This window comes from Acanthochromis polyacanthus, chromosome 2 (genome assembly GCF_021347895.1).
Source record: "Acanthochromis polyacanthus isolate Apoly-LR-REF ecotype Palm Island chromosome 2, KAUST_Apoly_ChrSc, whole genome shotgun sequence".
Taxonomy (NCBI): domain Eukaryota; kingdom Metazoa; phylum Chordata; class Actinopteri; family Pomacentridae; genus Acanthochromis; species Acanthochromis polyacanthus.
The window spans coordinates 46659458-46671726 of NC_067114.1; the positions used below are offsets into that span (position 1 = coordinate 46659458).

At 40.9% G+C, this 12269-nt stretch overlaps 1 protein-coding gene across 7 annotated transcripts in view; it reads left to right on the plus strand.

Moving 5' to 3' along the window:
- herc1 (HECT and RLD domain containing E3 ubiquitin protein ligase family member 1) overlaps nucleotides 1-12269 on the plus strand; it is a 92002-nt gene that overhangs the window by 59219 nt on the left and 20514 nt on the right. For 5 of the 7 annotated variants that reach the window (XM_051940473.1, XM_051940478.1, XM_051940481.1 and 2 more), the window contains 13 exons: nucleotides 1270-1444; nucleotides 2079-2346; nucleotides 3029-3242; nucleotides 4605-4864; nucleotides 4947-5074; nucleotides 6183-6319; nucleotides 7027-7227; nucleotides 7309-7439; nucleotides 8040-8245; nucleotides 9996-10116; nucleotides 10308-10454; nucleotides 11541-11642; nucleotides 11717-11890. In XM_051940473.1, coding sequence (XP_051796433.1) covers nucleotides 1270-1444; nucleotides 2079-2346; nucleotides 3029-3242; nucleotides 4605-4864; nucleotides 4947-5074; nucleotides 6183-6319; nucleotides 7027-7227; nucleotides 7309-7439; nucleotides 8040-8245; nucleotides 9996-10116; nucleotides 10308-10454; nucleotides 11541-11642; nucleotides 11717-11890 — 2264 coding nt within the window. The remainder of the gene's footprint in view (nucleotides 1-1269; nucleotides 1445-2078; nucleotides 2347-3028; nucleotides 3243-4604; nucleotides 4865-4946; nucleotides 5075-6182; nucleotides 6320-7026; nucleotides 7228-7308; nucleotides 7440-8039; nucleotides 8246-9995; nucleotides 10117-10307; nucleotides 10455-11540; nucleotides 11643-11716; nucleotides 11891-12269) is intronic. The other 2 variants (XM_051940497.1, XM_051940504.1) reach the window with 1 other exon arrangement.

Sequence of the window (12269 nt, forward strand, 5' to 3'; positions counted from 1 at the left end):
TAGTTCATCTTCTGTTGTTAAAAACCTCCTCCCTGTAGTTCATCTTCTGTTGTTAATAACCTCCTCCCTGTAGTTCATCTTCTGTTGTTAATAACCTCCTTCCTGTAGTTTATCTTCTGTTGTTAATAACCTCCTCCCTGTAGTTCATCTTCTGTTGTTAATAACCTCCTCCCTGTAGTTCATCTTCTGTTGTTAATAACCTCCTCCCTGTAGTTCATCTTCTGTTGTTAAAAACCTCCTCCCTGTAGTTCATCTTCTGTTGTTAATAACCTCCTCCCTGTAGTTCATCTTCTGTTGTTAATAACCTCCTTCCTGTAGTTTATCTTCTGTTGTTAATAACCTCCTCCCTGTAGTTCATCTTCTGTTGTTAATAACCTCCTCCCTGTAGTTTATCTTCTGTTGTTAATAACCTCCTTCCTGTAGTTTATCTTCTGTTGTTAATAACCTCCTCCCTGTAGTTCATCTTCTGTTGTTAATAACCTCCTCCCTGTAGTTCATCTTCTGTTGTTAATAACCTCCTCCCTGTAGTTCATCTTCTGTTGTTAATAACCTCCTCCCTGTAGTTCATCTTCTGTTGTTAATAACCTCCTCCCTGTAGTTCATCTTCTGTTGTTAAAAACCTCCTCCCTGTAGTTTATCTTCTGTTGTTAATAACCTCCTCCCTGTAGTTCATCTTCTGTTGTTAATAACCTCCTCCCTGTAGTTTATCTTCTGTTGTTAATAACCTCCTCCCTGTAGTTCATCTTCTGTTGTTAATAACCTCCTCCCTGTAGTTTATCTTCTGTTGTTAATAACCTCCTCCCTGTAGTTCATCTTCTGTTGTTAATAACCTCCTCCCTGTAGTTTATCTTCTGTTGTTAATAACCTCCTCCCTGTAGTTTATCTTCTGTTGTTAATAACCTCCTCCCTGTAGTTTATCTTCTGTTGTTAATAACCTCCTCCCTGTAGTTTATCTTCTGTTGTTAATAACCTCCTCCCTGTAGTTTATCTTCTGTTGTTAATAACCTCCTCCCTGTAGTTTATCTTCTGTTGTTAATAACCTCCTCCCTGTAGTTCATCTTCTGTTGTTAATAACCTCCTCCCTGTAGTTTATCTTCTGTTGTTAATAACCTCCTCCCTGTAGTTTATCTTCTGTTGTTAATAACCTCCTCCCTGTAGTTTATCTTCTGTTGTTAATAACCTCCTCCCTGTAGTTTATCTTCTGTTGTTAATAACCTCCTCCCTGTAGTTTATCTTCTGTTGTTAATAACCTCCTCCCTGCTCCTCCAGGCTGCCAGACGTCGGTGGATAAGAGTTCTTCCGGCAGAGTGACCCTCGGTGAGCAGGCCGCCGCCCTCCAGAACCCTCATGACCGGGTCATGGCTCTGAGGAGGGTGACGGCTGCTGCTCAGGTTCTGTTGGCCAGAACCATGGTGATGAGAGCGCTGTCACTGCTGTCTGTCAGGTAGGAAACACCTGGATATAGGTAGGAAAACACCTGGATGTATGTAGAAAAACACCTGGATGTATGTAGGAAAACACCTGGATGTATGTAGGAAAACACCTGGATGTATGTAGGAAAACACCTGGATGTATGTAGGAAACACCTGGATGTATGTAGGAAAACACCTGGATGTATGTAGGAAACACCTGGATGTATGTAGGAAAACACCTGGATGTATGTAGGAAAACACCTGGATGTATGTAGGAAAACACTGTTATGTCAGGTAGGAAACACTGATGTGATAAACACTGGTGTTCTACAGATTTTTGCTTGATAGATTTTAATCATTTAAGACAAATTAGTCCTTTCTGACGACCTTTTCTTTCAGTTTTGACAAGATTGTCACATTCCACACATTTTGAGCCATCTTGAATCTGAATTTTTGAGTTTTTTAACAGACTTTTTACACTTCTCTGCACATAAAACTCTGTTTTGGTAAAAATTTTCTCATTTTATGAAAAATTTGAGTCATGTTGGAACAATGTTTGAATTTTGGACGTTGTTTTTGTCATTTTGTTCAAATATGAAGGGATTTTTAAAACATTAATGTGATGTATTAATAAAGCGGCTCAGTAACCAGAGTTTTCTCCTCCAGCGGTTCCAGCTGCAGCCTGGCAGCAGGTCTGGAGTCTCTGGGTCTGACAGACATCAGGACTCTGGTCCGCCTCATGTGTCTGGCGGCGGCGGGTCGAGCCGGACTCTCCACCAGTCCGACCTCCGGTTCTGGTCCCTCAGAGAGACCCAGAGGAGCCGCCAAGGCCAGCAAACCCATCTCCTGTCTGGCCTACCTGAGCACGGCTGTGGGCTGTCTGGCCTCCAACAGCCCCAACGCTGCCAAGCTGCTGGTGCAGCTCTGCACTCAGGTACTGTGATGACCAGAACCAGGACCATTTTGTCATTTTGGAAACGTTTTTCAGTCATTTTCTGTCATTTCAAGTATTAATATTTCACATTTTCACAGCCTCTACACACCTTTTCATTGAAGTTTAAACATAAAACTCGTTTGAGCTAAATTTTCCTGGAATTACTGATCAGGCTTTTATCATTTGAAGACGCTTTGGACGGATTTTTGGTCATTTTGGGGCAACTGTCTAGGGATTTTGGACATTTTTTGTCATTTTGAACCTATTTAGAGCCATTTTAGAAAGTCTTGACATTTTGGAAAAAGTTTTTACCATTTTGAACAACTATTTTTGTGATTTTATTTCATTTTAGACACTTTCAGTCATTTTAAGAAAAATGTGAATCATTTTGGAATTTTTTTTTGTCATTTTGGGTGAATTATTTGTCATTTTACACACATTTTGGAAAATCTTTTATCATGGAAAAGTTTTTGGCATTTTGTGCAAGTGTTTTGGGTGATTTTTTTTCATTTTAGACATATTTTTCTGTCATTTTGTCTAGTTTTAAGTATTGATATTTAAATTTGTAAAGCATAAAAGTCTCTTGGGCTAAATTTTCATGTCTATTGACCAGATTTTTAGCATTTTAAGACGCCTTCCTGTGTTTGTCTTACGTTTTTATACGTGTATTTCTCCTCTCCAGAACCTGATCTCTGCAGCCACCGGGATGAACCTGACCACGGTGGACGACCCCATCCAGAGGAAGTTCCTGCCCAGCTTCCTGCGAGGCGTCGCCGAGGAGAACAAACTGGTGACGTCTCCAAACTTCGTGGTGACCCAGGCTCTGGTGGCGCTGCTGGCCGACAAAGGAGCTCGACTCCGACCGGCGTACGACAAGGCGGACCTGGAGAAAAGAGGTTTGTAGAACCGGAGGAGCAGCAGGTTCACCTTCATTCATCATCACTTCATCTGAATCACACGTCATCTGAGTGGTTTTATTTCATGAGACTCATTAAAAACACCGTAAATGAGCTCATGTCATACTTGTAAATGTGTTTCATTTGAGGTTTAATTCAAAGCAGCAGTGATTCTTGTTTCAAACCGATGTTTTCTGATGTGTTTTTTGTGGTTTTAGTATAAATCAAAGCTGAATATTTTTATTAATGCAGTATTTACGTAATTCATCATCATCTGATGTTGTCTGGTGAAGATTCTGTGGTGATTGTTTGATAATTTTGCATGTTTTTGTGGTGATTTCATGTCAATTTTGGTCTCTTTTGCATATGTTTCTTTGGATTTAACAGCAATTTTTTTTTTTTTTTTTTTAGTCTTTTTGAAGGTATTTTGATTTTTTTGTTGCTTTTGCCTCCTTTTGTAGTGATTTCACATTTTTTGGTCCATTATTGCATCTTTTTGTATGGATTTAACATTTTTGAGATGTTTTTCCTCTTTTTGTGGGAGTTTATCATTTTTATGGTAATTCAGCATCTTTTTGTAGTGATTTCACTTTTTTTTTTTTTTGGCATTTTTTGGCATCTTTTTTAATGGATTTAACATGTTTGAGATGGTTTTCCTCTTTGGTGATTTCACATCCATTTTCGTGTTTGTTTTTTGTGGGGATTTAGAATATTTGTGGTAATTTTATTGTTTTGGTGATTTCACAAATGTCTTGGTTCCTTTCTTGCAGCTTTTTGTGGGGATTTTGAATATTTTACATAATTATATCTGTTTTCGTGGATATTTTTTTTTAAAAATGTCCTTTTCTTGTGCCTTTGCCTTTGGATTGAACATTTTTAGACATTTTTTCCTCTTTTTCGATGATTTCGCATCATTTTAGTATTTTTTTAATCTTTTTGTGGGGATTTAGAGTATTTGTGATAATCGTACCTGTTTTGTGATTTCACATCCATTTTGGGATTTCTTTTTCATCTTTTTGTGCATGTAAAATTCAGTTTTATTTGTGCTGTAAATGAGCTCATTTCAAGTTTTTATCTTTCATAAATGTGTTTAGTTTGAGGTTTAATTCAAAGCAGCCGTGTTTCTGTTCTGTCCTGTTCCTCTGCGTTGTCACTGTGGTGTTTTCTGATGTGTTTTTGTGCCTTTAATGTAAATCAAACGTGTATTTGTGAGATCCATGCAGTGTTTACATAATTCATCTCCCTCCTGTATGGGCTGGGCAGCTTGTCTTTGTGTGTTTTTTTTTTTTTCTCTTTTTCCACCATCGTTCCTCCTCTCACTCACCGGTCGTTCTTGTCGCCTTGTGTTCCTGTTCTGAGCAGGTCTAATTGCGCATTTGTATGCCCATCCTTCCCATAATCCCTCCGCTGTAGGCCCTCTGGAGCTGGCCAACGCTCTGGCGGCCTGCTGCCTGTCCTCGCGGCTGTCGTCGCAGCACCGTCAGTGGGCGGCGCAGCAGCTGGTCCGGACGCTCGCCGCCCACGACCGCGACAACAACCAGAGCCGGCCGCAAACCTTCGCCGACATGGCGGGGGACCTGCGGAAGTGTTCCTTCATCAAACTGGAGGCCCACCAGAGCAGGGTCAGGAGGTCTATCTCTATCAGGACTCTTATTATCCACAGAGAGACGGTTTGATCATTAACTGACGATGGTTTTATTTCAGGTCATCACATGCGGCTGGTGCAGTAAAAAAGGCCTGTTGGCGACCAGCGGCAACGACGGGACGGTCCGAGTTTGGAACGTCACCAAGAACCAGTACACCCTGCAGCAGACCTGCATCTTCAACAAGGAGTAGGAGTCTGGTTTATGTTTAACATTTACACTACCATTTCAAACATCTGAAGTCACTTAAAAAGTCCTTAAGTTTGAAAGAAAAGCAGTTTTTTTCAGTGTAGATAACATTAAATGAATGATAAATCCAGTGTAGACATAGTTAATGTGGTAAATGACTATTGTAGCTGTAAACGGCTGATTTTTAATGGAATATCTCCATAGGGGTACAGAGGAACATTTCCAGCAACCATCACTCCTGTGTTCTAATGCTACATTGTGTTAGCTAATGGTGCTGAAAGGCTCATTGATGGTTAGAAAACCCTTGTGCAGTTATGTTAGCACATGGATCTGATGTGTTTGAACTATGACCAGACAAGGTTTCAGTTTTTAAATGATTTTATCTTAAACTTCTCCCAGAATATTGAAACATTTTAAAAAATTGTTCATAATGACTTTAAATTGTCCAAATGTCTCATGATTTAATCAAAATGACTTTAAATTTGTCAAGAGAGTCTCAAAATGTGTCTAAAATGACTGAAGGTCTGTCCAAAATGACTTGAAATTAACCAAATATGTGTAAAGACTTTCTAAAGTCTCCAAATCAAATTAGTGTCATGTCTCCATAAAGTTCCTATAAGTGTATATTTATGGATGGATCCATATTTCTGCTAAAACCCAGTCTTTGGTCAATATTTCACCAACTGTTGAGGCTTTAACATCAGTAGAATCTGATTTGTTAAAGTTGGACCAGACAAGGTTTAGATGTTTAGACTAAATGTTGATGTGGACTCATTGGTAGGAACCAGAACCTGGAGTTCATGGAGGTATAGATGTTGGTGTTCATAGGGGTCTAGATGTTGGTGTTCATGGAGGTCTAGATGTTGGTGTTCATGGAGGTCTAGATGTTCATAGAGGTCTAGATGTTGGTGTTAGATGTGCAGAGTAACTGCTTCATGTTGTCTATATGTGGAAATTTACCAACATCTGAGACTGATTCTGACTCTTGGAGTTCTGTTTCTGGAGATATTGAACCAGCAGTTCACCAGAACAGCTTCCTAAAGTGGTCAGACATCAGATGTTGCGTTTTCAGCTTAATAAATAAACGTTCTGTGTTTTCTCTCCTCAGTGACGGATCTTCAGAGGAGGGAATGTCTGGTCTGGGTTCTCCCAGTGATCCATGTCTGTCTCCTCTGGCCTGGAGCGTCACTGGGAGATACCTGGCTTCAGCTATGGAGAAGATGGTCAACATCTGGCAAGTTAACGGTAAAACTTTCAGTGTTTTCCTTCTTTTTATTTTGTTAAGTTAATGATCCATGTCCATGGCCCACACTGGGTGGTCCACAGACTGTGAAAGAGAAGACGTGAAGGTTTATAGCTCCCATTAGGAATAACTGAACCTCAGGACTGGACTAGATCCAACCATTGGTTCTCTGCAGTAACAACATCGTCTGGTTCCATTTCTGGTTCTAAACACCAAACCTCCATGTTCTTCCACCAGTCTATGATTAAACCTCCATGTTCCTCCACCAGTCCATGATTAAACCTCCATGTTCCTCCACCAGTCCATGATTAAACCTCCATGTTCTTCCACCAGTCCATGATTAAACCTCCATGTTCCTCCACCAGTCCATGATTAAACCTCCATGTTCCTCCACCAGTCCATGATTAAACCTCCATGTTCTTCCACCAGTCCATGATTAAACCTCCATGTTCCTCCACCAGTCCATGATTAAACCTCCATGTTCTTCCACCAGTCTATGATTAAACCTTCATGTTCCTCCACCAGTCAATGATTAAACCTCCATGTTCCTCCACCAGTCCATGATTAAACCTCCATGTTCCTCCACCAGTCTATGATTAAACCTTCATGTTTCTCCACCAGTCTATCATTAAACCTCCATGTTCTTGAACCAGTCCATGATCAAACCTCCATCCTGTAGCAGAACCTCAGACTTGTTCTCCTCTCTCAGGAGGTAAAGGCCTCCTAGACGTCCAGCCTCACTGGGTGTCGGCGCTGGCGTGGCCTGAGGAGGAAGCTGAGTCTCTGTGGTGTGGAGAACCCAAAGACATGCTGCTGGTGGGTCGGATGGACGGATCTCTGGGCCTCATCGAGGTTCTGGACTCGTCCACGTTTCACCGCACCGAGCTGGAGCACTGCTACCGGAAGGACGGTAGGAAGGAAGCTCTGATCCTGCAGCTACCGTGAGTTTATCTAATAGGAGGTAATAATGAAGGAATCTGTCTGGTCTTAGTGGCCGTGATGCACATCTCCTGGTACAGCGAGGACAAACCGTTCGCTGTCGGCTACGCTGACGGAAAACTGCTGATCGGATCCAAAGAGCCGCTGGAGAAAGGAGCCATCGTGGTGATCGACGCTCACAAGGTGAAGCAGAACCTAGAAAACTAGAATATACAGCAGGAAAAATAAGTACTGAGCACATCAAAGTTACTGATAATGTCCCCAAAATGACTCAAATGTTATTTAAAATGCATCAGCATTGTCCAAAATGACAATAACGAGTAATTATTGGACCTTGAAAATAGAAAATATGAACAAAAATTCGAACAATAACCGACGTGGGGAGCTAAAACTTTCTCCTATTTATTTCTCCAGTTCAGTCTATTTGTCTTTATATTGTTCCACAACATCCCTCTATCGGACCCTGTTCCTCCAGGAGTCCATCTGTTTGTTCTAGAACCTTCCTCTGTCTCTGTTCCTCCAGGAGTCCATCCGTTTGTTCTAGAACCTCCTTTTAATTAAGTCTGTTCTTCCAGGAGTCCATCCACTTGTTCTAGAACCTCCCTCTAACTGTCTCTGTTCTTCCAGGAGTCCATCCGTTTGTTCTAGAACCTCCCTCTAACTGTCTCTGTTCCTCCAGGAGTCCATCCACTTGTTCTAGAACCTCCCTCTAACTGTCTCTGTTCTTCCAGGAGTCCATCCACTTGTTCTAGAACCTCCCTCTAACTGTCTCTGTTCCTCCAGGAGTCCATCTCCAGTATGCGCTGGAGTCCTTCTGGTCAGATTCTGCTGACTTGTGCCAAAGAAGAGACGGTGAAGCTCTGGGCCAGTCCAGATTCTGGTTCTGGTTGGCGCTGCCTCCAGAGCCTCAGACACCCGTCATTGGTTAATGGAGTCGCCTGGTGCAGTTTGATTGGTCGAGGCCCGAAGCCCCTCAGCATGCTGGCCGTGTACGTAAACGTGAAAATTATCTGGGTTTTAGGTTTTATTTTCATGTACAATGCTGAACACATTTATTAGACCACCGCTCAGTTTGAATTCCTCTGCTCTGTTCAACATGGTGAAGCGAAGGAACTCACTGAGAACAACAGAGTCTGAATTAAAGCCTTCATGATGTCAGATGATCTTTGAGACATAAAGTGTTCTCACAGTGTGATCACTCAGGTTTGACTCGGACTGGATTTCAGAGACTAGTACTTAGAAAATGCTCCAAGGAAGAGGCTGAAAACCAAAGCTAACTGAAGCAGATGTTAGGAAACTCCAGATCTGAAGTCCTACAGACAGAAGGAAGACCCACTGATCTTCAGTCAGAGATTCATGCTTCTAGATCAGAATCTGAGTCTCCACAATGAAGAAACAAGGCTTAAAGGGAAGAAGAGCTGCTAAAAAGACATTGAGACCTGAAGACATCTAGAAACACCTAAAATCTGCCACAAACACTGGACTGGACCAGAAGAAAGTTCTCTGGACAGATGAGTCCCACTTTGAACTCTTGGGTCAACATCGTCGTGTTTAAGTCTTCAGAAAAGCTGGAGAACGTTTAGATGCCAGATGGAGATTCCATGATGCTATGGGGTTCAATTAGTTAAAATGTACGGTATCATGAACCAGAAGGTCTAACACATCTTCATGGAGTCCTTTCTGGATGGAACCTGACTGGTCGGTGGGTTCATAGACCAAGAAGACAACGACCCCAAGCAGACCTTAAAGCTGAGCAGAGACTACTGGACCGAGAAAAAATGAAATCTGGAGTTCTGGAGCTGATGGACCGACCAAGTCTAGACTGGAATCCTATTGAACAGATTTATTGAATTCAAAAATAGATCACACCAAAGTTTCATCCAAAGCAAGTCTCTGGGAACATCTAGAAACTATTTGGAACTCAATAATAGAAGAGACTGTTGAAAAGTCCATAAAACAACAGCAGCAAGAATGAGGTCATAGAAAATAATAAGATTATTGGTTTATATATGTGAATAAGGACTATTTAGTTTTTTAGATTTGATTTTTGCCTAATAAATAACAATACGAGTTTTAATTTGAAACTAGCTCTTGACAGATTTCTAAAATATTTTTCTTGTTTTGATGACGGGTGGTCTAAACACTGTACATGTTGTATTTAAAGGCAGAACTTTAATGTCTAAAATAACATCTTTTACAATCAAACCAGACAAATTCACACAATGCTGATGGAACCAATCAGCTGCAGGTAAATGTCTCTGAAAAACCTCTGAAGGCAAGTTTGTTGTCAGCAGATAGAAAAGATTAACGATGTAATACCTGCCACTGCCAGAAGGGGGAGACAGAAGCTGTTCACAGATTTTCAATGTCACACATGAAGCATTGAAGGAAAGATTAAAACCTGTTGTTTTGATGATTTTTTTTAAAAGAATAATTAATCTTTATTATATTTTAGAATATTTTTGCTGTCCATATTTTTTCCAAGATTGAAAAACGGTGAATTATTTTTAACTGAAAATGAAAACTTATTTCTGATTATTGATTATAAAAGATCTCTGGGTGATTTGTTTATGTTTTGTTGTATGTTCCATATATCATGATTACTGTATACTGTAGTAGAACCTTCCTCATTCTTAATGCTGACATGTCTGTAATCAGGTCCAACCAATACATTCTTCAGAGATTCTCGTGTTTCCTCTGGTTTTCTGTCGTTTTAACGAGTCTCTCTGTTTTTTTCAGATGCTGCCAGAACGGACTCGTCTCGGTCTGGACGGTTCCTCAGGAGATCAACAACTTCCCAGAATCCTCCTGTTCTGACTCAGAGGGCTGGTGGGAGAGCGAGGCCAAGCACAAACTAACGGTGATTTTAAACTTTGATTTACATGCTTTCTTTCTTTGTCTTTTTTACATTTTACCCTTTCTTTACTTTTTTATCCTCTATTTAGTTTAATTTTTATTCTTATTTTTATGCTCTTCCAATATTTCATTTCTGGTGTGCACCGATCCAGAGAAATGACAAAGAAATCTTAATCTTTTATGATTTATTTCCAGTCTTCCCGGTGGTCCGACGGCGGAGCGACTTGTGTTTTCCAGCTGAAAGGTCACATCACTCCGGTCCGGACGCTGGCCTTCAGCCCAGACGGGTTAGCTCTGGTGTCTGGAGGCGTCGGAGGACTCATGAACATCTGGTCTCTGAGGGTGAGAAACTCCCAGACTTCAACAGCTCCTCACATATTGTTGTTAACAATTATGCTAAATCACTATAAAATGGGCTAAAATTGACACAAAAGAGGTGAAATTGTCACGAAAGGACACAAAAGCACCACAGAAAGGGCAGAAATTACCTCAAATGCTCAAATTTGCTGTAAAAAAGCATGCAAAATTACAATAAAAACGGGTGAAATTTACACAAAAGACGCAAAATCAGCACAAGATGACGCAAAATTACCATAGAAAGATGCAGAACCAACGCAAAATGAGCTAGAATCACCACAACAGTAGTAGAGTTGTAAGAAAAACACAAAATGATGCAAAATTACTACAAAATGGACTGAAATTGACACAAATGTTTGTAATAGGGGCATGTATTTCATTTCAGGGACTTTCTATGACCGTTTGTCATATTCAAACTAAAAACAAACAAAAAATGTGCAAAATCACCACAAAAAGAGGAAATTGTCATGAAAAGACTAATCATCAGCACAAAAGGTTGAAAAATTACTGCAAAATGGTGCAAAATCGCCACAAAATGAGCTAAAATTGCCCAAAAAAAAGATGCAAAATCACTATAAAATTAGCTAAAATTATCACAGAAAAGGTGAAATTTGTCACAAAACGACACAAAGTCAACACAAAAATGACAAATTACCACAAGGACTCAAATTCACCATAATAAAAAACAAAATGACCTCAAAGAGAGGTCACAAACGGACTTAAAATTAACATGAAAAGATGCAAAATTACCACAAAAACGGGCAGAAATTACCTCAAAGACTCAAATTTGCCAAAAAAAACATGCAAAATCACTACCAAAAGAAGTGAAATTGTCATGAAATGACCACAAAAGAGGCAGAAGTTACAACAAAGACTCAAATTTGCTGAAGAAAACCATCCAAAATTAACACAATGATGCAAAATTACTTGGGCTGAATGGGCTGAAATTGACACAAAAGAGGCAGAAGTTTGCCAGCTATTACAGACATCACATGCAGCTGCTGTTTACAGACTCGCTGAATGCCTCCTCGCTGCTCTAACCGTCTGTACATGTGTGTCAACGTTGTCCAGGACGGCTCGGTGCTGCAGACCGTCGTGGCCGGATCCGGCGCCATCCAGAACATCGTCTGGATCCCAGATGTGGGCGTCGCCGTCTGCTCCAACAGGTCCAAGGTAAAGACCCGACCGTCCACCTAGAAGCTCTGTTTGTCCTCCGTCTGCTTCACGCCTGTGCTTCTGGTTTCCAGGATGTGCTGGTGGTCAACTGCTCCAAGGAGTTCATGGCGTCCAACCACGTGTTGGCCACGTGCCGCACGGCGCTGAAGAAACAAGGCGTGGTCGGCCTCAACATGGCGCCCTGCATGAGGGCGTTCCTGGAGAGGCTGCCGGTGATGCTGCAGGAGCAGTACGCCTACGAGAAGGTAAAGAAAAGTTTAGTGTCCACCTGAATGTTGGCACGAAAACACATAAAAGACTCACCACAAAATGGACTGAAATCAACACAAAAAGAGGTGAAATTGTCACAAAGACACAAAATCAGTGCAAAAGAATGTAAAATTGCCACAAGGAGGTGATAAAATCACTACAAAATGGGCTGAAAGAGGTGAGATTGTCACAAAATCAACCCAAGAGGCAAAATCAACACAAAAAGGACAGAAATTACCACAAAGACTCAAATTCACAATAAAAGCATGCAAAAATCACCACAAAATGAAGTACAATTGTCACGAAAACACACAAAATCAACATGGAGACACAAAATCAACACAAAAAGATACAAAAAGATGCAAAGTGACTACA